Source organism: Moschus berezovskii, chromosome 17, assembly GCF_049115385.1.
Source record: "Moschus berezovskii isolate FMDL1 chromosome 17, NW_MosBer_1.0, whole genome shotgun sequence".
In the NCBI taxonomy this organism is placed as follows: Eukaryota; Metazoa; Chordata; class Mammalia; order Artiodactyla; family Moschidae; genus Moschus; species Moschus berezovskii.
This window is the reverse complement of record NC_142476.1, coordinates 14,596,585-14,620,681: the sequence shown is the minus strand read 5'-3', so window position 1 is coordinate 14,620,681 and position 24,097 is coordinate 14,596,585. Positions and strand designations below refer to the sequence as shown.

The 24,097-nt window shown below is 44.5% G+C and overlaps 1 protein-coding gene and 1 long non-coding RNA gene across 5 annotated transcripts in view; one reads left to right on the top strand and one right to left on the bottom strand.

Moving 5' to 3' along the window:
• The window catches only part of LOC129551811 (uncharacterized), a 45,293-nt gene extending 25,929 nt beyond the window's left edge, over positions 1-19,364 (bottom strand). For 2 of the 3 annotated variants that reach the window (XM_088845218.1, XM_055420144.2), the window contains exons 1-2: positions 17,833-19,364; positions 7,364-7,447 (exon numbers count right to left, since the gene is read on the bottom strand). In XM_088845218.1, the coding sequence (XP_088701344.1) occupies positions 7,364-7,447; positions 17,833-17,981 (233 nt within the window). In that variant the 5' untranslated portion in view covers positions 17,982-19,364. Of the gene's footprint in view, positions 1-7,363; positions 7,448-15,103; positions 15,295-17,832 lie in introns of all 3 variants that reach the window. The other variant, XM_088845217.1, reaches the window with a different exon arrangement.
• On the top strand, positions 8,854-17,810 carry LOC129551038 (uncharacterized). Of its 2 annotated transcripts, XR_016039554.1 has the most exons (4): positions 8,854-9,124; positions 13,692-13,807; positions 14,304-14,563; positions 16,119-17,810. It is a non-coding gene; the product is annotated as an uncharacterized LOC129551038 (long non-coding RNA). The 2 variants fall into 2 exon arrangements; XR_008684981.2 differs by lacking the exon at positions 16,119-17,810 and having other exon boundaries at positions 8,873-9,124; positions 14,304-15,110.
• Positions 19,365-24,097: the final 4,733 nt, after the last annotated feature.

The following is a 24,097-nucleotide window of genomic DNA, read 5'->3' as shown; positions in this document are numbered from 1 at the left end:
TGAGCATTAATTTGCTAGTGTGTGAGATGAGTGCAATTGTGCAGCAGTCTGAGCATTCTTTGGCATTGACTTTCTTTGGAACTGGAATGAAAACTGACCTTTTCCAGTCCTGTGGCCACTGCTGAGTTTTCCAAATTTGCTGGCATATTGAGTGCAACACTTTCAACCAGCATCATCTTTTAGGATTTGAAATAGCTCAACTGGAATTCCATCACCTCCACTAGCTTTGTTCATAGTGATGCTTCCTAAGGCCCACTTGACTTTGCATTCCAGGATGTCTGGCTCTAGGTGAGTGATCACACCATTGTGATTATCTGGATCGTGAAGATCTTTTTTGTACAGTTCTTCTGTGTATTCTTGCCACTTCTTAATATCTTCTGCTTCTATTAGGTCCATACCATTTCTGTCATTTATTGAGTCCATCTTTGCATGAAATGTTCCCTTTGTATCTCTAATTTTCTTGAAGAGATCTCCAGTCTTTCCCACTCTATTGTTTCCCTCTATTTCTTTGGATTGATCACTGAGGAAGGCTTTCTAGTCTCTCCTTGCTATTCTTTGAAACTCTGCATTCAAGTGGATGTATCTTTCCTTTTCTCTTTTGCCTTTTGCTTCTCTTCTTTTCACAGTTATTTGTAAGGCCTCCTCAGACAACCATTTTGCCTTTTTACGTTTCTTTTTCTTGGGGATGGTCTTGATCCCTGCTTCTTGTACAATGTCATGAACCTCTGTCCATAGTTCTTCAAGCACTCTATCAGAGCTAATCCCTTGATTATATTTCTGACTTCCACTATATACTCATAAGGGATTTGATTTAGGTTATACCTGAATAGTCTAGTGGTTTTCCCTACTTTCTTCAATTTAAGTCTGAATTTGGCAATAAGGAGTTCTTGATCTGAGCCATAGTCCACTCCCAGTCTTGTTTTTGCTGACTATATAAAGCTTCTCCATCTTTGGCTGCAAAAAATATGATCAGTCTGATTTCAGTATTGACCATCTGGTGATGTCCATGTGTAGAGTTGTCTCTTGTGTTGTTGGAAGAGGGTGTTTGCTATGACCATTGCATTCTCTTGGTAAAACTCTATTAGCATTTGCCCTGCATCATTCTGCACTCCAAGGCCAAATTTGCCAGTTTCTTCAGGTATTTCTTGACTTCCTACTTTTGTGTTCCAGTCCCCTATAATGAAAAGGACATCTTTTTTTGGGTGTTAGTTCTAGAAGTTCTTGTAGGTCTTCATAGAACTGTTCAACTTCAGCTTCTTCAGTGTTACTGGTTGGGGCATAGACTTGGATTACTGTGATATTGAATGGTTCGCCTTGGAAACGAACAGAGATCATTCTGTCATTTTTGAGATTGTATCCAAGTATTGCATTTTGGTCTCTTTTGTTGACTATGATGGCTACTCCACTCCATTTCTTCTAAGGCTACTCCATCTCTTTTTCTACTTTTCTTGCCCAGAGTAGTAGATATAACAGTCATCTGAGTTAAATTCACCCATTCCAGTCCATCTTAACTTGCTGATTCCTGAAATGTCGACGTTCACTCTTGCCATTTCCTGTTTGACCACTTTCAATTTGCCTTGATTCATGGACCTAACATTACAGGTTCCTATGCAGTATTTCTCTTTACAGCATCAGACTTTACTTCCATCACCAGTCATATCCACAACTAGGTGTTTTTGCTTTGGCTCCATCTCCTCTTTCTTTCTGGAGTTATTTCTCCACTGCTTTCCAGTAGCATATTGGGCACCTACCAACCTGGGGAGTTCATCTTTCAGTGTCCTGTCTTTTTGCCTTTTCACACTGTTCATGGGGTTCTCAAGGCAAGAATGCTGAAGTGGTTTGCCATTCCCTTGTCCAGTGGACCATGTTTTGTCAGACCTCTCCACCATGACCCGTCTGTCCTGGGTGGCCCCATACGGCATGGCTCATAGTTTCAATGAGTCAGACAAGGCTGTGGTCCATGAGATCAGATTGGTTAGTTACCTGTGATTGTGGTTTTCAGTCTGTCTGCCCTCTGATGGAGAAGGACAGAAGCTTATGGAAGCTTCCTGCTGGGAGAGCCTGACTGAGGGGGAAACTGGGTCTTGTTCTGATGGGCGGAACCATGCTCACTAAATCTTTAATCCAATTTTCTGTTGATGGGCGGGGCTGTGCTCCCTCCATCCATTACTTCCCTGGGCCACACTCTGGTGAGGTGATGAAGACAATGGCGACCTCCCGCAAAAGTCCCACGATGCACTGCTGCGCTCAGTGCCCCGCCCTGCAGCAGGCCCCCGCCGACCCACGCCTCCCCTGGAGACCCCTGGACACGCCCGGGCAAGCCTGGGTCGGTCTCTCGTGGGGTCACTGCTCCTTTCTCCTGGGTCCTGGTGCACAAGGCCCTCTTTGTGCCCTCCCAGAGTCTGTTTCCCCGTCCTGTGTAAGTTCAGGCGGCTCTATGGTGGGTTACTGGCGACCTCCTCCAAGAGGGCTTATGCCACACCCAGGTCTGCTGCACCCAGAGCCCCTGGCCTGCGGTAGGCCACCGCTGACCCGTCCTCCTCAGGAGACACCCAGACACAGCTCTGGCTCGGTCTCTGGGCCCTAGTGCACAGAAGGTTTGTTTGAGCCCCGAGTGTCTCTGGCAGGAATGAGTTTGATCCTAAACGCGATTTCGCCTCTCCTACCATCCTGCTGGGACTTCTCCTTGGCCCCTGGACATGGGGTGCCTCCTCACAGCCGCTCCGGCGCTGCGCAGCTGGTAGTCAGTAGTCGGAGGCAACGGTAGATCTGACTTTGTTTGTCTTCAGTCTTCCAGGGTTTATTACTTATTACCTGATGTCTAACTTCTTGAAAATCACCACTTTATATATTTTTTTGTTCTGGATTTTGGCGACTATGAAGAAAAATAGCACAATGCAGGGGAGAGAAAGATCAACATGGAACAGAGTATAGAACTGGAAAGACGGCTCTGGACTCTCCACGAGTGATAATTTGAAGAAACAATAAAGGAACTGAAGAAGCGAGCCATGAGGCTATCTTGGAGAAGAACATCTGGGGAGATAAATAAGCACATCTAAGAAGAGTGATAGGCACATGAATTATAATAGCCAGGATGTAGAAGCAACCTAAATGTCCGTCAACAGGATTGGATAAAGAAAACTTGGTACTCAGCCATAAATAGAAACAAAATTGCACCATTTATGGAGCTGTGGATGGACCTAGAGACTGTCTTATAGACTGAAGTAAATCTTAAAGAGAAAAAAAAAATAAGATATTAATACATATATGTGGAACCTAGTAAAATGGAATAGATGGTCTTGTTTGGAAAGTAGAAATGGAGACACAGATGTAGAGAACAGACACATGGATGCCAAAGGGGGATGGGGGAGAGTGGGATGGGCTGGGAGACTTGGACTGATGTGATGTGAATATGCATATATACACTATTGATACTGTGCATAAAATAGATAAGCAGTGACAACCTTCTGTGTAGCTCAGGGAATCCTACTCAGTGCTCTGTGGTGACCTAAATGGGAAGGCAATCCAAAAAAAGGGGGGTATATGTATACCAATGGCTGATTCACTTTGTTGTACAGAAGAAACTCACACACTATGACGCCACTATACCGCAATAAAAAACAGACGAATGAACAGTGTCGGGAGCATGACTGCCCCCTCCTCAGGGAACACGTGCAGGTCAGTGGCCTGAGTCAGTTAAGGGGCCACTAAGACGGGACTGCAGAGAGAGAGAGCCAGGTGCTCAAGGCATAGGAGACTCGTAGGAAGGAAGCACTTTGGATTTCATTCTCAGTGCGATGAGAAGTTACTGTAGGATTTTAGACAAGGGTGTTCGTTTGGAAGCAGGAGATTTAACATTTTAAAAGCTCACACTAGGGCGCAGGCGCAGAGGCGGGAGACGCCCGGCTCCGGCGGCGCAGGCGCAGACGCGGGAGACGCCCGGCTCCGGCGCAACCGACCACGTGCAGAATCGTGGCTGAGATGAGCTACCCCGCGCCCAGGGTTAGGGCGGTGGCCGAGAGGAGCTGTGCCACGTTCAGGAGGCGGTGGCTGCTTGGGCACCGGAGGGCCGAGAGGAGCTGATCTACATTCAAAGCAGGAGGCGCGGCCTTGAGGAGATACCCCTCGTCCAAGGTAAGGTACAGCGGCTGCGCCTTGCTGGAGCAGCTGGGAAGAGATACTCCACGACCAAGTGGAATATAAGAATCCAGTGTTCTGGGGAGGAAGGAACAAGATAGCGGAGGGATAAGATGGCAAGACCACTTTCTCCCCCACAAATTCATCAAAAGAACATTTGAACGTGGAGTAAAGTCCACAAAACAACTTCTGAATACTGGCAGAGGACATCAGGCTCCCAGAAAAGCAGCCCATTGTCTTCTAAAGGAGAGAGAAGAAATCAAGCTCCACCCACCAGAACACCGACACATGCTTCCCTAACCAGGGAACCTGGACAAGTCACCCGTCCAACCCCACACACGGCGAAGAAACTACGTAATAAAGAGAACTCCACAAACTGCAAGAAGAGGGAAAGGCCACCCCAAGCAAAGCAGTATAAGCAAGATGAAGAGGCAGAGAAATACCCAGCAAGTAAAGGAACAAGATAATTGCCCACCAACACAAACAAAAGAAGAAGATATAGGGAATTTACCTGATAAAGAATTTCAAATTTTGATGGTGAAAATGATTCAAAATCTTGAAAGCAAAATGGAGTTACAGATAAATAACCTGGAGAAAAGGATTGAGAAGATGGAAGAAAGATTTAATAAGGACTTAGAAGAAATAAAAAAGAGTCAATATACAATGAATAATGCAATAGATGAGATCAGAAACACTCTGGAGGGAACAAACAGTAGAATAACAGAGGCAGAAGACAGGATAAGCGAACTAGAAGATAAAATTGTAGAAATAGATGAAACAGAGAGGAAAAAAGAAAAATGAATTAAAAGAAATGAGGACAATATTAGAGACCTCTGGGACAATGTTAAACGCTCCAACATTCGAATCATAGGAGTCCCAGAAGAAGAAGACAAAAAGAAAGACCATGAGAGAATACTTGAGGAGATAATAGTTGAAAACTTCCCTAAAATGGGGAAAGAAATAATCACCCAAGTCTAAGAAACCCAGAGAGTCCCCAGCAGGATAAACCCAAGGCGACATACTCCAAGACACATATTAATCAAATTAATCACAAAGAACAAATATTAAAAGCAGCAAGGGAAAAGCAGCAAATAACACATAAGGGGATTCCCATAAGGATAACAGCTGATCTTTCAACAGAAACTCTTCAGGCCAGAAGGGAGTGGCAAGACATACTTAAAGTGATGAAAGAAAATACCCTACAGCCCAGATTACTATACCCAGCAAGGATCTCATTCAAATATGAAGGAGAAATCAAAAGCTTTACAGACAAGCAAAAGCTGAGGGAATTCAGCATCACCAAACCAGCTCTCCAACAAATGCTAAAGGATCTTCTATAGACAGGATACACAGAAAGAGTGTATAAACTTGAACCCAAAGCAATAAAGAAAATGGCTACGGGATCGTACTTATCAATAATTACCTTAAACGTAAATGGGTTGAAATTTTCAAAAAGGCTAGGAAACAATTCTCATAGCCATCAATAGTTCAGTGTTGAGTTCATGAATAGTTTTTAAAGTTTGGGACAAACTGTAGTATTTGCTATTTGAAGTACTATTTGTAATTGGCATATTACGATGTAACATCGGTCTTCATTTCCATCTTAAAACGCCTAAAAATACCTAACAGGTTTTTAGATTTGTGAATTTTAGTTGAAATGTATTTTATGATGTTACTAAACCTGCAGAAATATTGAAATATTTCAGAGAACTTAAAAAAAAAATAAAACAGTAATGCCACTCAGCTGATATTTTAATGTGCTGTGTATGAAAAAAGAATAATAACAGCTTAAAACATAATTATTATACTTTTATTATACTTTTATATTGTGTTTTGGCAGCTGGTCTCAAAATTATTTCTATCAAAAAAAAATAAATAAATAAATAAAAGCTCACACTAGTTGCTAAGGAGAAAATTGATCGTAAGGGGTCAAGAATGGATTCCAACTTGGATAAAGGTAACAGCACTGGAGGTGGTAATAAATGATTCAATTCTAGAATATTTTAAAGGGCATGCTGATAAGATCTGATGGAGTGCATGTGGGATATGAGGCCAAGAAAGGAGTAAAGATGTATTCCTGAGATTTTTTACCTCAATGGCGGTCTCATTTCCTAACTGAGAGAAGAGTGTTGTCAGAGAGAATTAAATTATGTAATTTTGCGATGCAAGTGGAACTGTCAGGCCAGCAGTTGGAAATTCAAATCTGGAGTTCACAAAGAGGTTAGAGATATTCTAGAATCATCAGTGTACATGTGATGTTGTGCAGGGGACTCACTAGGAAGTGTGAGGCTTGGAGAAGTCCAAGTGCTAAATGGCGGTGCATCTTCAACTTTAGAAGCTGGAGAATTGAGCTGAATCAGCAAGAGACCAAAATAGGAGCAGCCGGTAAAAATGAAAAGCCTGACATCCTGGAAGTCAAACATAGAAAGCATTCCAAGAAATAGGGAGGGATTGGGACTTCCCTGGTGGTCCAGTGGTTAAGAATCCACCTTGCAATGCAGGGGATGCAGGTTCCATCTCTGGTTGGAAAACCAAAACACATCCCATGGGTCATCTAAGCTTCCACTCCACAACAAAGATCCTGCCTGATGTGATAAAGATCCCGAGGCAGCCAAATATAAAGAAAATGAAAGAAACAGCGAGGGATCAACCCTATTGAGTGTTACAGAGAAAGATAAAAACCAAGAATTGACATTAGATTATTCATTGTGAAGGTCTTCAGGAATAGCGCCTTTCTTATTTCACCAGTCTCAAATATTAGAGGCATTGCATTTATTAAATTAAATTCAGATGAGACTTAAGGTCTGTGATGTAGCCATGTTCTCTCCTCCTGAGTTTGGTTGAAAATTTTGCTTATTTGTTTGTGTCTAAATCAACAGGTACCCTGTACTTTCCATTTTCCCTCACCAGGTTCTTGAACGTCAGTTCGGAATTAAGGGGGTCCTATTATCTAAGGGGTGACAAGAGACGTTCCTAGAAGGGCTGAGCTAGCGGTAGGTGGGCTCGCCCTGTGCTCAGGGAGTTACTGTCTCTTGACCAAGACCTAAGAAGCCATTCAGAGTTTCTTTCTCTATTTTGGAATATCATCATACTCTATATGTGTCCCCAAAGATACCAGGAATGCGCAAGAACCAAAAGGTACAGCTTGATAAAGAACAGTCTCCTTTTCACTCCATTAAAAACACTACACTCCATCTGTGACTAAAAACAGTAAGAAGGGACTCACCTGGTGCTCCGGTGGTTAGGACTCCAAGCTTCCACTGTAGAAGATAGAGGTTTGACCCCTGGTGGAGGAACTAAGTCACACATGCTGTGGGGAGCAAAGCAAAACAAACCAAAAATCAGCAAGAAAAGAATTCAAAATAAAATAACTATCAAACCTCTGGTCTTGCTTGTGCTTTTCTTTTAAAACCTTAGATTAATTTTTATTTAACCACTGGAAAGGAATTTCAAGAGAAATGTCTCCTAAGAAGCTCATGGATATACTCAATGTTTTACACACACAGTTCAACATGTTGGTTTGATTTTAACTTTGCAAATGCAGTTGCTTCATTTAAGCTGCAGTCCACGGGGTCGCAGAGTCGGACACGACTGAGTGACCGAACAACAGCATTAAAGCTACTACATTCTTTGTGCCCGAGTTGACTCTGCACAGCACATCTTTTTCTTCCATCATCATCTAGATGCCATCACGGATGGCTTAAATAACCCATAAGTGATATAGTTTCTAAATGAAGCAAGCTTTGTTTTTCAGATACAGTAGCTTTGGAGAAAAAGCACCGTGAGAGCTTTGAAGGGTCAGAAAATGTGGGTGTTTGGTATAAATGTGCATTCCATCGGGTGTCAAGGGCCCAGCCTGTGAAGTTCTTCAACCACACGCACAGCTCCTAACCCATCAGAGGTGCAGAGAGCTAGCCAGCCCACTTGAATGTCTTTCCTCCCAAACTTACAAAGAAAACACTCCAATTATCTGACTTGAAAGTGAATAAAGAAGAAAAGTCAGTTGCTTTCCCACCGTATGACTTCCTAAGTTTGAAATGGACAGTACTGAAGAGAGTGGTAGGAGCCAAGCTTTGAAGGGCAGCTCTCGGCTTCTCTCGACAAGAGGCGGGGGCTGAAGTCCAGAAAGAAACTCTCCCCTCCTTTATTAGGGCTCTGATTCCTTTGTTGCTGTTTAGCCTCTAAGTTGTTTCCGACTCTTTCATTACCCCATGGACTGTAGCCCACCAGGCCCCTCTGTCCATGGGATTCTCCAGGCAAGAATACTGGAGTGGGTTGTCATAGCCTCCGCCAGTGGATCTTCCTGATTCAGGGATCAAACCCACGCTTTTGCATTGGCAGGCGGATTCTTTACCCCCGAGTCTCTGGTGGCTCAGATGGTAAAGAATCTGCCTACAACACAGGAGACGTGGGTTCCATCCCTGGGTGGGGAAGATCCCCTGGAGAAGGGAATGGCAACCCACTCCAGTACTCTTGCCTGGGGAATCCCACAGACAGAGGAGCCTGGTGGGCTACAGTCCATGGGGTTGCCAAGAGTTGGACACGACCAAGCCACTGACATTTCACTTCTTCATTTGATTCTTAGCCTTGTTTTATGTTCCTCTTGGTGACGGCCAGTTGTATGTGTCAACTTGACCAGCCTTGGGGTGCCAGAGGAAGCATGATTTCTGGGTGTGTCTGGGAGGGTGACAGCCGACATTAGCACTGAGTGGGCGTCTCTGTAAAGTTGATGCCCCGCCCCAGCATGTGTGTGGGAGGCTCATCCAGTCCTGAGGGCTGAACAGAAGGAGGGACAGAGGGAGTGCTCCCCTTCTTGGCTTCACTGTTGAACTGGGACATCTCTTCTGCCCCCCAGGCTGGGGTTTCCATCCCAGGATCTTCCCTGGTTCCCAGGCCTGTGGACCCAGACTGGACTGCACCACCCACTCTCCTGGGCCCCCAGCTTGCAGATGGCTGGTCACGGGGACCTCTGCGACTCTGCGATCGTGTAAGCCTGTTTCTCTCTCATCCCTCCCTCCTCCCCTCCCGCTTCCCCTTCCCTTTCTCTCTCTGTTGGTTGTAAGTGAAATCATATGATATTTGTCTTTCTGACTCATTTCACTTAGCATAATACCTTCAAGGTCCATCCATGTTGTCCCAAAGGGGTGGGATTATATTCTTTTTTATGACTGAGTAGCATTCAGTTGTATGCTGCTGCTGCTGCTGCTGCTGCTAAGTCACGTCAGTCATGTCCGACTCTGTGTGACCCCATAGACGGCAGCCCACCAGGCTCCCCCGTCCCTGGGATTCTCCAGGCAGGAACACTGGAGTGGGTTGCCATTTCCTTCTCCAATGTGTGAAAGTGAAAAGGGAAAGTGAAGTTGCTCAGTCGTGTCCGACTCTTCAAGACCCCATGGACTGCAGCCTACCAGGCTCCTCCGCCCGTGGGATTTTCCAGGCAAGAGTACTGGAGTGGGGTGCCATCGCCTTCTCCGATTCAGTTGTATACCTACACCTCATCTTTTTATCCATTCATCCATCCATGGACACTTAGGTTGTTTCCGTGTTTTGACTACTGTAAATAATGCGCTATGAATATTGGGCTGCATTAAGCTTTTCAAATTAGCGTTTTCATGAACCTGGTGCTAATTCAAGTTGGCCATGAACCAATATTGCTACCAAGTAAAGCTGCTGTTTCATATGTTGCAAAACAGAGACACTGAAAAAGGTACGTTTTTTTCTTTCTTTAGAATCCTAACTAATACACCATTCCTTTGGGTCCTTGAGCATAACACATCAAATAAAAGATGCTAAAATATCTCCAAATGTGCTGGCTCCTCCAACTGGACCTTCAGAAACATATTTTGTTATTGGAGAATTTGAATTCAGTAGGGGAGCTTTGGGCTTTCCTGGTGGCTCAGGCAGTGAAGAATCCGCCCTCAATGCAAGAGATGTGGGTTCGATCCCTGGGTTGGGAAGTTCCCCTGGAGAAGGCAATGGCACCCCACTCCAGTACTCTTGCCTGGAAAATCCCATGGATGGAGGAGCCTGGTAGGCTGCAGTCCGTGGGGTCGCTCAGGGTCGGACACGACTGAGCGACTTCACTTTCACTTTTCACTTTCATGCATTGGAGAAGGAAATGGCAACCCACTCCAGTGTTCTTGCCTGGAGAGTCCCAGGGAAGGGGGAGCCTGGTGGGCTGCCGTCTGTGGGGTCACACAGTGTCGGACACGACTGAAGTGACTTAGCAGCAGCAGCAGCAGAGAGCTTCCCTTCATGAAGGTTTTCATCTGGGTGGGGTAAGCAAGGCAGTGGGTACCGACAGCCTCAAGCTCACAGAGACTTAGAGGAACCAAGTCTGCTCTTGCTCCAACTGCAGGGTCGGCAAGGAGTCTTTCTCTCTCTGCCGTTGCAGTCTGCTCAGGGATCAGACATGGTTCTGCCTCCAGGATCGCCTGCCACAGAAAAGGAAACTCCATACCCCGGATCTTAATGCTGCCACTCAGAAGTCACATGTTCACTTCAGTTCAGTTCAGTCGCTCAGTCGTGTCCGACTCTCTGCGACCCCATGAATCACAGCACGCCAGGCCTCCCTGTCCATCACCAACTCCCGGAGTTCACTCAAACTCATGTTTATCGAGTCGGTGATGCCATCCAGCCATCTCATTCTCCGTCGTCCCCTTCTCCTCCCGCCCCCAATCCCTCCCAGCATCAGTCTTTTCCAGTGAGTCAACTCGTCACATGAGGTGGCCAAAGTATTGGACACGTTACTGGTGCTCAGAGTTTATAGGGACAAGCAAGCAAGAGGGCAGACGTATTCAGGATGGAGTAGAACAACAAAACCACATGGTATTCTCAAGGTTCATGGCTGGGTCACCACACTATGGTTAGTGACAGAGCTGCCAGCATCTGAGGCTGTAACAGCTCCAGGTTTAGTGATCCAAGGCCAGGAAAACACGTCAGGAAGCGTTCCAGGAAGGGGGAACCCGAGGTGAGGCTTAGCTGGGTAAGCACAAACTTTAGAGCCATAGCAAAAAGATTAACTAGACAGACAGCCAGGCTTCTTGAGTGTCTAGAATGGCTATCGAGAGCTTCCTCCTCCATCCGACATTTATTCACATGTTAATTCCAATGGACACAGAATGTCTAGTTCTCTGCGTGAGTGCTGAGTCTCTCAGTCTTGTCTGACTTTGGCAACCTTATGAACGGTAGCCCGCCAGGCTCCTCTGTCTGTGGGATTTCCGAGGCAAGAATACTGGAGTGGCGGGCCATGTCCTCCTCCAGATGATCTTCCCGGCCCTGGGATCGAACCTGCATATCCTGTCTCTCCTGCATTGCCGGAGGATTCTTTACCCACAGGAGCCACCTGGGAAGCCCCTACTTCTCTAGAGCCTCCTCATTTTTATGTTCAGTTCCCGACCTCAAAGATCTTCAAACCAGGTAGATTCCAACACTTTCAAGTTATTTCATCATCTTATAGAAATGGAGACTTAAGTTTACTGTGTATTTTATTTCCACCAGACATTTTATATGAAAGCAGTTTAGCTCTGTTATTGATCTAGAGGTGAGGTGTTGGGTATTCTTTGAGAACTTTCTCTCTGCTAGACATTTAATACATGCGTTACATCATTTGATGCTCATGTCAAGCCTGTGGATTTGTCAGGAGAAACTTGATGCCTGGAGACTGTTCACCAGCAGCTCACCGCATTCCAAGCTCAGGCGCCACGTGCTGTACCTGGGTGCTCTCACTGCAGTCTTACAACCACCTTCCCTGGCGGCTCAGCTGGGAAAGAACCCACCTGCAGTGCAGGAGACCTGGGTTCGATTCCTGGGTTGGGAGATCCCCTGGAGAAGGGAAAGGCCACCCACTCCAGTATTCTGGCCTGGAGAATTCCATGGACTGTATAGTCATGGGGTCACAAAGAGTCGGACACGACCACCTTGGGTAACCAATAAAAGGTCAGTGACTTTGTCAACAGTCCCAAAACTAAAACAGAGAGGAGCAGACTTTTGGATGAAGTTCGTGTTTGGCAGACCTGTTTCATTATGCCAAGCTGTCGTTTGTTAAAAAGAGATTCTAAACGAAAAACAACTTTAAAAAAATCTAGTTTATCATATCACATGCTATTGATTAAGATTTCAGTTAAGTTGGACTCATACAACTATATCCATGGCTAACCTGCCCTCCACTTATTATTATTATTCTCTTTTAGCCTAAATTGACACTTGAATGTACTTCCCCCTACCAGCAAGGATTAATTTATGACAGAAAACCCTACCCACTGTCGTTTCAAGCATGAAGGTATTTATTGCTTTCTTAACAAGAAGACTGGAGTTGATTTATCAAAATCCTGGATTGGTATTTTGTAATTTTGTGGGATTTCTTATTGCTGCCACCTAGAAATGATGCTTCATATTCATCATGTTTTATGGACCCAAGCAAGGGTCGTGGCAGGCTTCCCAGATGGTACTAGTGGTAAAGAATCTGCCTGCAATGCGGGAGATGTAATGAGATGCGGGTTTGATCCCTGGGTCGGGAAGATACCCTGGAACGGGGCATGGCAACCCACTCCAGTATTCTTGCCTGGAGAATCCCAAGGACAGAGGAGCCTGGTGGGCTGCAGTCCATAGGATCACACAGAGTCAGACGTGACTGAAGCGACTTAGCACACACGCAAGAGTCATGGCAGTTTGAGTGGAGACAATGAGACACATCGCTAAACCAGATGATTCCTGGCTGACACATCAGAGGGCATGGGTGGAAGGCGAAGGGGGATTTAAGGAAGAGCAGAGGAAAGAGGGAGGGAGAGAGGCCTCCTCTGGCTCTTCTATCCGGCAAGAAGCATGTTTTCTAGGAGCCCACCCAGCAGGAGGGTGATTCCTAAGTCCATGTTGCAATCCCTGCATCTGAGGGAGCTTGAAAGACGGAAGTACCTGTTTGTTTCAAAATATATCAGGGGTGGTAATTGTCCAAAATTTGTTGTGGGTGATGAAAAAGAGAGAAGTTAGCTTAACCAACTCTGATGATCACCATCATCCTAGCCACAGTCCAGTGATTCCAAATCAGTTTATTTCTGTTCAGCCCTGGGATTCACCCTATTACCCAGTTTCAATATCACATCTATCCTTTAATTAGAAATTCAAAAATTCTGTCATCCCTTTTACCAACGAATTCTTGTGGCTTGGTTCCTGTATTAAAGGGCCATGAATCAGACTTTTGATTTCTTTTTTTTTTCACAAAGAATCTTCCAAATTTGAATCTTTCTACCCTCACATCTCACTCCCACACCAGGCCCACCGCCACATCAAGGTGGGGATGTCCAGTCCACACTGCGTTTGCAGCCTGCCCCTTCCCTCTGCCTCACTCTGACAGTCCTTATTTTCAGGCACCATCCTTTCTCACGTTGCCCACAGCAACGGCATCCAACTGTTTCTTTCACTTTCATTCTAGATTCCCTACAAGACACTGTCTGCAGAGTCCTAGGAGATTTAAAAAGTGTAAATCAGATTATGTTGCTGTCTGCCTAAAACTCTTAATGACCTTCCTGTTGTTCTGCTCTCAAATCCCTCCTCAGGGACCATACCTCGCCAGACCGAGAACTTCTCGAGGAAGGGGGCCGGAGCTTTGTTCACATCTTGCACTGAGCAAACCAGGGCAGCGCCTCCTGTATTTGCACGTGTTTGTGTGCAGGTGTGTATATTAGATAAATGAATGGGTGACAGTACTGCAAGTAATTGTCATCAGAATATATAAAATGTCTGTAGTAAAAATCCTTTGAACGAGTTCTTCCCTTTCATGGAAAGGGTATTCCAAGGGCCTCTTTGCAGTATGATGTGGATAACAGGGGCTTCCCAGGTGGCACTAGTGGTAAAGAAGAGGCCTGCCAATGCAGGAGATGCAGGAGACATCGGTTAGATCCCTGGGTCAGGAAGATCCACCAGATGAGCTTGGCAACCCACTCTAGCATTCATGCCTGGAGAATCCCCTGGACAGAGGAGCCTGGCGGGCTGTGGTCCATAAGGTCACAAAGAGTCCACACAACTGAAGTGACTTGGCATGTGGATAACAGGATCGTATAGCAATGAGAAAAGATAGTATTGACTGACCTAATTCACATTAGTACTGAGATAATGTGTATGGACACATGTCCAACTAATAGGCTAATTTCAATCCTGCTGTTTTACAGGGTCTTCAACTGTAAGCATCAAAATTTTGTCAAAACTGTTGCTCAGATCCATTATCTTACCATCTTAAGATGATGCTTCGAAGCTATTCTTCAAACATTCAATGACATAAAGCCAATACAACAACTAGTCGGGCAGAAAGAAGCCTCTACTACGAAATAGTATGTCCAGTTTACTAAACAGTTTAAACATAAACTGCAGAACTTTAACAGTGGGATTGAAGATCAATGAAAACACTGCCTTGAAAAAGACTGACTTTGGGGTGAGTGTGGAGAGGCGGAGGTCATCTCTAATTAGTGCAGCAATTCCGAGCTGAGTTGCCACCATCAGCATAAATGTATCTACTATCTACAAGTGCTGTGCTGTGTACTTAGTCACTCAGTCGTGTCCGACTCTTGCAACCCCATAGATTGTAGCCTGCCAGGCACCTCTGCCCATGGGATTCTCCAGGCAAGAATATCAGACTGGGTAGCCACTTCCTTCTCTAGGGGAGCTTCCCAATCCAGGGATGGAACCCAGGTCTCCTGCATTGCAGTCAGAGTCTTTACTGACTAAGCTATGAGGGAAGCCCACTATCTACAAATAATATGAAAATTTAACAACAATGTTTTTCTGTATTAGTTTCTATTTATTTTCACTTGATTATTAATGAGAATTGTAATCAGGAGCAATTAGTGCAATTTTCTTGTTCCCAACCCTCCTGACGATTGTCTTCTGTTGACACTCTCTGCCCATCTTCTGCGTCTTACTTTGCTCTATACCCCGTGTGAAGCCCAAACAATTCACCTGGGTGGTAACTCACCTTGGAATTGCTGCAGTAATTAGAGATGATCCCCGCCTCTCCACACTCACCCCAAAGTCAGTTTTTTTCAGTGCCATGTTTTAATTGATCTTCAATCCCACTGTTAAAGTTCTGCAGTTTCTGTTCATGTTTGGCACCTCACAGATCCAGGCAATAAAATCCCTCCAGTTGCTTGGCCGGTTACACAATGCCTGCAAGCAAAAACTTGCTTTCCTTTCTAAATCTGCACAGCAAGAGAGGTTTTGCAGAGACAGACATTCATTTCTGACTGCTATCCTGAAGAGTCTCTCCAGCACTACTCAGTACTGAGAAATTCATCTTACTTTGTTTCACCTAATGCACCACAAAATTCATACTCTGCACCCCACCCCTGCTCCTACTATCAATCAATCAATCAAAAATAAATAATTAAAAACTATCTACTTGTTGTTCACTGGGATCTTATTACTTTTTTTATACTCTATTGTGATTTATCATGTATAATGGCTTCCCTGGTAGCTCAATGGTAAAGAATCTGCCCTCAATGTAGGAAACGTGGGTTTGATCCCTGGGTCAGGAAGATCCTCTGGAGTAAGAAATGGCAACCCACTCCAGTGTTCTTGCCTGGAAAATCGCATGGATGGAGGAACCTGGTGGACTGCAGTCCTGGTGGTCGCAAAGAGTTGGACACGACTTAGCAACTGAACACATTGTACAATAATGACTGTATCCTGTAAAATGCAACAATGAATGCAAAAATACCATTGTGTTTTTAAGCATAGCTATGCCTTTTGATTCTTTATTTGTCCATCTTTGTGATTAGTTTACTGGTCCCATATCAAGTCCTCTTCTTTCCACCAGAGTTCTCCCTGCAGATTCTAGTAAATGGCCCTTATTTAAAGTTCATGGGTCAAGGATAAAACTAAAACGCAAACTGCAACGGGCAAGCTCTATTTTAATTGCTTACTTGGAAAAAAATCAAAGAGTACTCAGTTGCGATGATAGCTATAGTTTTCATTTATTTTTTTACTTACAGTTTTCATCACGTTAAAGTGCACTTAGTTAAAGCCATTTCTTCAAACGTGCCTCGCGTGCTACTGGCATGAAGACTGCGTGGCCTGATTCGACCCTGACGAGCTCTGTGCGGTGTGCTGTCGGTTGCTGGCCTGGCAACAGTTCCTTACTAAAATCCTAAGCCCCTCGGTTCCCTGTTATTCTGTCACAAATGACTGACTGACAACGGGTTCACCTTATCTCACAGCCCAGCTTCCCTGGAACACGTGGCAGACAGAGGATCTGGACTCGGTCAGGAAAAATGGGAGGGTGTCATGAAGGGAGCAGCAGGCAAGTGCTGGAGAGAAAACCACATTCTCCTCGACTGTGAAAAAAATCCACTTACCCCGAAAACACTCATGAAAAATGAAACACCCTGGCTTCTGACTGAATAGGTTTCTCTCCATTTCATCTCTAGCAAGATATTTGGCAAAATTAAAAAAAAAATTAAGTATATGAGTCTTCCTTTCCTAAAGAAAATGAAAAGATAGCAAAATCTATGATGCTTGTCCTTGAAAAACTGATGATCAGTAAAATTGAAATCTTAAAAAAATGTTCCGAAATCGGAACATTTTCTTTTGGAAAAAAGCAAAGCCATCTGATTCTGTGCCCATGGTTTCTAGTAGTAAATGTTCAGCAGTCTTAAAATTCTGGAACATAATAAAATGACTTCTACTCCCCGTGACATTTAAATCAGTGGTTCTCATCAGGGGGTTGGAGAAGGAAATGGCAACCTATTCCAGTGTTCTTGCCTGGAGAATCCCATGGACAGAGGACTCTGGCGGGCTACAGTCCATGGGGTCACAAGGAATCAGACATGACTTAGTAACTAAACAATCAGGGGGTAATACTGCCCCCAGGGAACACTTCGCAACGTCTGGGAGATGTTCTTGGTTGTCATGCCAAGAGTGGGAGTTGCTATAACATCCAGTGAGTAAAGTCCAGGGGTTGTGATGAACACCCAGACCCCCCAGGAAAGACCCCACAGCCAAGAGTTAGCCCATCACCAAAATGCAAATAAGAAGAGCCCATTCAGCTTGAGCACCGTCTACTGTGTGAAGTAGGTCAGCCCACCGTGAAGCATCTGCAGAAAAGTTTCAGTCTGTCTCAGAGCGCAGTCTTTTCTTTTTCAGAGCTATCTAAATTTCCTGCGGTCAGCGTCCAGATGAAAAGCTGCTCAGACTAAAAGCCTGATAAATAGGAAATAACGTGGCGGCGGGGACAGGGCAGGGGGTATTGTGGAGACTCGGGTAAGAAAGCAGCCCTCTGAGCTGCCCTATAAAGGAGGAAAGAAGAAAACCCTGCGGGCCCCGCTCCGTGTTTGGAGCTCTTTAGCTTCCCCGGTGGCCTGTGCGCTCTTTACAAGAGAGACTTGCTGGGGGCGGCGGCGGCGGCGGGCCGCAAGCCCGGGAACGCCGGCTCTGAGGGACCGAGTTAAACCGCGCTCTGAGGCCGTGAGCTCAGCACCGAAGCTGCGGCCGCGGGAGCGCCGGGCTCGGTGCGCGCGCCCCGCGTTTTCTGTAAGGACGGGCGGCCCGCGCAGGACCCCCGGCCCGCATCACGGGGGGCGCGGGCGCGCCGGGGCCGCGGACTGGAGGCAGGGCCACCGCGCGCTCCCCGGGCAGCCGCACCGACCGCCGCCACTGCAAACACTTCGGCTTGGACGAGGCCCATTCTCCCGCACTCGAAAAGCTTACCGGATTCTGCAGTTCGCACGTGTGAGAGATGGAGATTTCCCACGGACCCCGGGAGAGCCCGGCGGGGACAATTCCCGGGCGCGCTTACCCGCCCAGCGCGGCCCGGGAGAGGCAGGAGTCCCTCCAGCCCCGCCGCCCTGACGCAGCATCCTTCCGCGCCCCTGGGGACCAGCCTCCCGCTGCGGGAGCAGAGAAAGCCCGCTGTCCTTAGCTGAGCCCAGGTCAAAGCGGCTTTAAGCCGATGCTGGGTCACAGAGCCTTCTGCTGCGTCTGTATTTTACTTTCTAAAATTCCTAACGCCCAGTCCAGTGGTTGTTGTCAACTGGGGGCCAGTTTACTCCCTCCATCTGCCCACCTCCTACACCCAGGACATCTGGAGACATTTTTGCTTGTTGCAACTGGGAAGTATTAATGGCATCTTGTGATCAGAGGCCAGGAATGCTGCTGAACATAGTACCGTGCTCAGGAAAGGTCCTCATGACAAAGAACTACCCGAGCGTGAGACCTATGCTGTCAAGACTAAGGAATTCTGGCCTCATCCGATGCCAAGAACATATGCGAAGGGACATCCTTGGCGGTCCAGTGGTTAAGACTTATGCACTTTCAATGCAGGGGATGTGGGTTCCATCCCTGATCAGGGAACTAGGATCCAACATGCCAAGTGGCACAGAAAAGAAAATAAGAAAAAAAAAAAAGAAAAAGAAAAAGGAGAAGACATAGGTGGAACCCAACACTTGTCCTTTATTGAACTATTAATATGTCAAGTAAATTGTCCATCTACTCAAGGAAACTCAGCGATTATACTGACAGTCAAAAGATTTTGCTTCCAACCTTTTGGGCTTTCAAAGATAATACACTAATAGATCTTGAATATGAAATGAGTCCAACTGAAACCTACTCAGACACACCCCTTTAAGAATACCTCTTTGCTCAAAATAGAAAATTAGTTTAATTATAGTAAAGCTATGAGTAATAAATAAAACCCTAGAATACCAATCTCATTCTATAAACAGAGTGATCACAGGAGCTTATAAATGAAAGTTAGCTTGTGTAAACCAGATATGGCTGTTTTAACTATAATGTCAGCAAGGTCACATTTAAATCCCTTCATATCATAAACATTGTGTTAGACTTAAAAGTCTCAAAGGCTTCAAATAAATCTAGGTAATGATAACTTCAGGACACCTGGTTAAAACCTCAAAACCTCATTTATTATTGCTTGAAACTATAAGTGAATAGTATATGAGTTTTTGTTGTTTTCTTTTTTTTTTTAATTATCTACCTTCATTTTCATACTGCAAGACGGAGCATAAGAAAGCAAAAATGTTGAAATGAAAATTACTTAGGAAGAGATATTCTAAATCATTTTGTGTTAAGTTCTGTAAAGTGCTTCTTGGGTCTTGATCCTGTGAGATGTTAAACTTGGCCTCTGTGGCTGGGTTCACTGTGAATTATTGTGTAAGTGCCGTATTAGCTTTCACTGAGGTGGTCAGCATTAGCTATGTGACGCAATGTTCAAAATGTGTATTTCGTGTAATTCATCCCATTTTTGGTGTTTTCTTATGTTTAAGTGTTTATGTTTTCTATTTGGAAGTGCGAAAGTAAACGAGGCACATTTGGGGATCTCAGCTTCTTTTTCACCATATAAATAAAATCTTTGTGCTAACAGGAAATGTACTGGCAGCTTTCAGGTTTCTGCAGGTAGAAGCACGTTACTCAATACAGTATATAAAATCCTCATAGCTGTTAAATCAACGCTGGCCACATCGCATAAAATAGACAGCGTCACCTGTTGTGAGAACTGAAGAACCTTGTTCGTACTAATTGACTTGTTGTGGCCTTTTAAGACACATTGTTCCATTCAATGGATTTAGGAGCAGTGTCTGAGTCTTGATAATCGGCCGGCTGTTTTCATATACCAGATCAGCACTGTAAACGCCTCCACACCAAGTGCTCTCATCCATGAAGACACAAGGGCCATTCCACCTGAGCTGGATTAAATGAAAACGAGAACTCTAAACTTTTTGTTTCAGGTGGTTCCTAGAAATGGCGCTCCGGAAGTGTGATTCAACTTCTAGATCAGATGATAGTTGTTCTTGTTCAGGCTTGACGTCGTGTCTGACTCTTCGCGACCCCATGGACTGCAGAACGCCAGGCTTCCCTGTCCTTCACTGTCTCCTAGAGTTTGCTCAGATTCATGTCCATTGAGTTGGTGATGCCACCCAACCATCTCATTCTCTGCCACCCTCTTCTCCTCCTGCCTTCAATCTTTCCCAATACCAGGCTCTTTTCCAATGAGTCAGCTCTTCAAATCTGGTGGCTAAAGTACTGGAGCTTCAGCTTCAGCATCGGTCCTTCCAATGAATATTCAGGGTTGATTTCCTTTAGGACGGACTGTTTTGATCTCCTCGCAGTCCAGGGGACTCTCAGGAGTCTTCTTCAACACTGCAATTCTATATTATATATAGAATAAATAAGCAACAAGGTTCTATTGGGAGTTATCATCAATATCCTTAATAAAACATAATGGAAAAGAAAAAAATAACATATTCTAATCACCTTCAGCAACCCCATGGGTTTTTCACAGTAAGTCTGCAAAGCTTAAGGCCTCCAGAGGGTGGGTGGGGGCTAAGTCACTGCTCTCCTTTCATCTCTGAGGCTCCCAAATCCATTCCTTTCTAGCCTCTGAGTCCAGGTTCTGCTCACTCTTCCACCTTCAGTCAAGCCCCACCCAACACAGAGGAGGAGACCGCGGGCTCAGGATGCTCTGGGATTCTGGTGGGTGCAGGACGTGCCTTTTCACTCTGGAGGCTGATGCTTGTACTGGCTGCTCTTTCTGTGTCTCCGCAGCCCCCGACCCACCTGGGGCTGTGCTCAATGAACTTTCCTCTTATTTTAATTCAGAGTCTTTTAGAAACAAGGATGTTGGAGAAGGGTTTTCATTATCTTCTGCTGCATAGACTCCCATTTTTATAATAATATGAAAAAATGGCCCAGAAATAGTGATTTTTGCATTTTTGCTGGAATACTTTTAGTATATGGGAGAAAAATATTTCACCTGCACTTTCATAATTTAAAGTCCTAAACTCCTAAAAACATTCTGTTTTTGAAAGAAAGTTCGATTGTAATGATCACACTATTTTCTTTTCAGCTGGTGCTATTTAAATGTGTGAAATAAATTATGTGTAAGAAAAGCAGATGTATTGGAGAACTATTTTCTGACAGGCTTTCAGTTGGATGTCAAGAATTTAGGTCATTTGGGTAGCTGAATTTCCTATTACTTGGCAGGAATTTTTCTAAAAAATTATTTTTTCCTAAGAAAATGTGACTATTTTTGGAAAGTGCCTACTTTCTTTTGAAAATCCTGTCTTGGGAACATACATAAATTCACAGTTACTCTTCCACCTTTTCTTGCTCCTGTTTTATTTCTCTGCTTCCTCTCACAGCAAGAACTTACAGGTTTCATGATTTGGTGGGTCCTCTTTATCAAAAAGAATACAGAAACTTCTTACTTTTGCCAATTTTATAAACATATATGATCATGTTAACAGCTCCTTAGGTCCTTGCAAGGGGCCCATTAAGCCAAAGGCCCTGAAACTCACACCCAGTAGCTTCAAGTTACCTTCACTTCTGCTTTCTTCCTTCTTTTCTTTCTTTTTTTAAGTTTATTATTATTTTTTTTTGGTTGAGGGTCATTTTTAAAGTTTTTATTGAATTTGTCACAATAATGCTTCTGCTTTATGTTCTGGGTTTTTGGCCATGAAGCCTGTGGGATCTAGCTTCCCAATCAGAGATCAAGCATGCACCCCTTGCATTGGAAGGCAAAGTCTTAACCACTGGGCCACAAGGAAGTCCCAAGTATATTCACTTCTGCTTTCCTTCTTTCTGAACTCTGAATCACTGGACTTTAATACCCCCCTTTATTTCTTCTATGTGAGAGAGTGTTCACGTGGAGGACACTTATCCAGCTCCAGAAAGTTACTTGGAGATAAACATAATAATTCTGAAGTTAGGAGCATGTTTCCTGGGGTCCAGACTAAAGACTTCACTCTCTCCATCCCCTTTCCCCTCTGAGCACAATCCTCGTCCAGGCAGTGATTCACTCATTTGACTGGGAGCAGACATCAGAGAAGTCTGGCTACAGAGATGAGATTCTTTATCTTGGAATATGCTTTAGAGTCTCAGAAGGGTCAGTGCTAGATTCAACCCTACTATGCATTTGGCAAATATAAATAAGAACAAAATCATCTTTGAATTTAGAAGCCCTCTCCACAAAGTTTGTAGGGAACAAAAGCACTTTTGTTCTTGAATAAGCCTTCATCCAGTTCCATGCATCACAGGTAATCTGCTAAGAGGTTGAAAAGACAAAAGGAAAAAAAAGAAACCTCATTGATTGATATAGTCAGGTGGATACAATCCGTTATATAAATATTTTCCAGACTTGAAATAAAGAATAACTAGCCTTCAAGTAAGAAAACCTGACAGTCACTCAGAGTTCATCCAAACTTTACTTTGGAAATTGGCGTCACCATCTATGTTAACTTATTGGCTTTATTCGGAGAAGAAACAGATGCTTAATATTTTTATGATGGAGTGGCTCAGACTGTAAAGACTCTGCCTGCAATGCAGGAGACCAGGGTTCAATCCCTGGGTCAGGAAGATTCCCTGGAGAAGGGAATGGCAACCCACTCCAGTATTGTTGCCTGGAGAAGCCCATGGACAGAGGAGCCTGGTGGGCTAGAGTCCATGGGGTCACAAAGAGTCAACAACTGAGAAACTTTTATTTTCAGTTTTCAATTTTGAACTTGGTGTAAGGTATCCACTGCAGTTGGATTTCTACCTTCCCATGGAAACTGGGAAATAGGGGTGCTCCCTCCCATGAAGTTACATTTCAAGGAGAACTCTCCCAAGTGCTCGGGAGCACAGTCCTGGTCACAAAGCTGACAAAAGGTTTTCTATCTTGTTTCCAAAAGGATGTGTGCACACATTTTAAAGAGAGGAGAAAGTACTTAAAGTTATACATTTTCTAAGGTCAATGCTTTAAGAAAAATGAGGGGATAGTCTTTCTCCTTACTTTCAACAGGTAGAATTAAACCTCTTATTTTTAATTTTTTTGCTCCTATAAAGTCATAGATGAAAACCTCAGGTCACTGAAGGAATTTTGGTTGCAACTGTCTTATGAATTGTCTTTGTGTGAGGACTTATCGAGTTTGTCTTGACTGGATAAGATGTTGTTTAATTTTTTTAATACAAACTCTTTACAGTACTCTTTTGATGTTGAAAACCAAGTTAATTATTATTATTTTTTGCCACTTGTGACGATCTTTCTTGATTGGTTCCATCTTGTGCCTGTAACTCTCTAGCTATGAAGAAGAGGACCCAGGAACTCAAGTGTCACTGAGGCTTACGAAGTCTGTGCTTTCTACCCTGATATAAATTTCCCTCACTGTGTAAGACTCTGCAAGATGTTTTTCTGCACAGAGTTCCCTGTCCACTTGAGAAAGGCATAAAACCCATTTAATTTTAAAACTCTTGCCTTTTGGCTTCCGCCTTTAGAAATACGGGACTTCTCCATTGTGGTTCAGATGGAAAGAATCTGCCTGCAATGCAAGAGACCTTGGTTTGATCCCTGGGTCAGAAAGATCCCCTGGAGAAGGGAATAGCTACCCACAGCAGTGTTCTTGCCTGCAGAATTCCATGGACAGAGGAGCCTGGTGGGCTACAGTCCTTGGGCTTGCAAAGAGTTGCATACGACTGAGTGACTAACACTTTCACTTTTAGAAGTACAATGATTATGTGATTAAAAAGCGCATTGCCTATTTCTTAAACTATGCATTGTAAACCTCTCTGTAACTTTCAATATCTTCGGTCATCATTTCCTCTTTGAAACTCTGCTGTTAGCATGGAAAGGAACCTTGGGAATGCTGAGTCCACGCTTCTCGCGTTACAGTTGAGGAAGCCGCGGCCACAGAAGCAGAAAGGCTCGTACTTAGGGAGGATCTGGACACAGCTGGTCTGGTTCTCCACTCACTTGTCAGTCTCCTCCAGAAGCCGCTCTGGACTCAGCAGAGTGTGCGTCAGCCAAGCTGTTCTGTTGCTCTACCATGTGCTCTTCCCTTCACCTTGTGGCTCAGAGAATCAGCCCTCCATGAGAAGGAGGACCACGAGTTTAAGGGTAACACAGCCTGCATTTGAATCTTGGCTGTTTTACCTCCTACCAACATATAAATGTGTCACACTGATCTTAAACCATTTAAAGGATTTA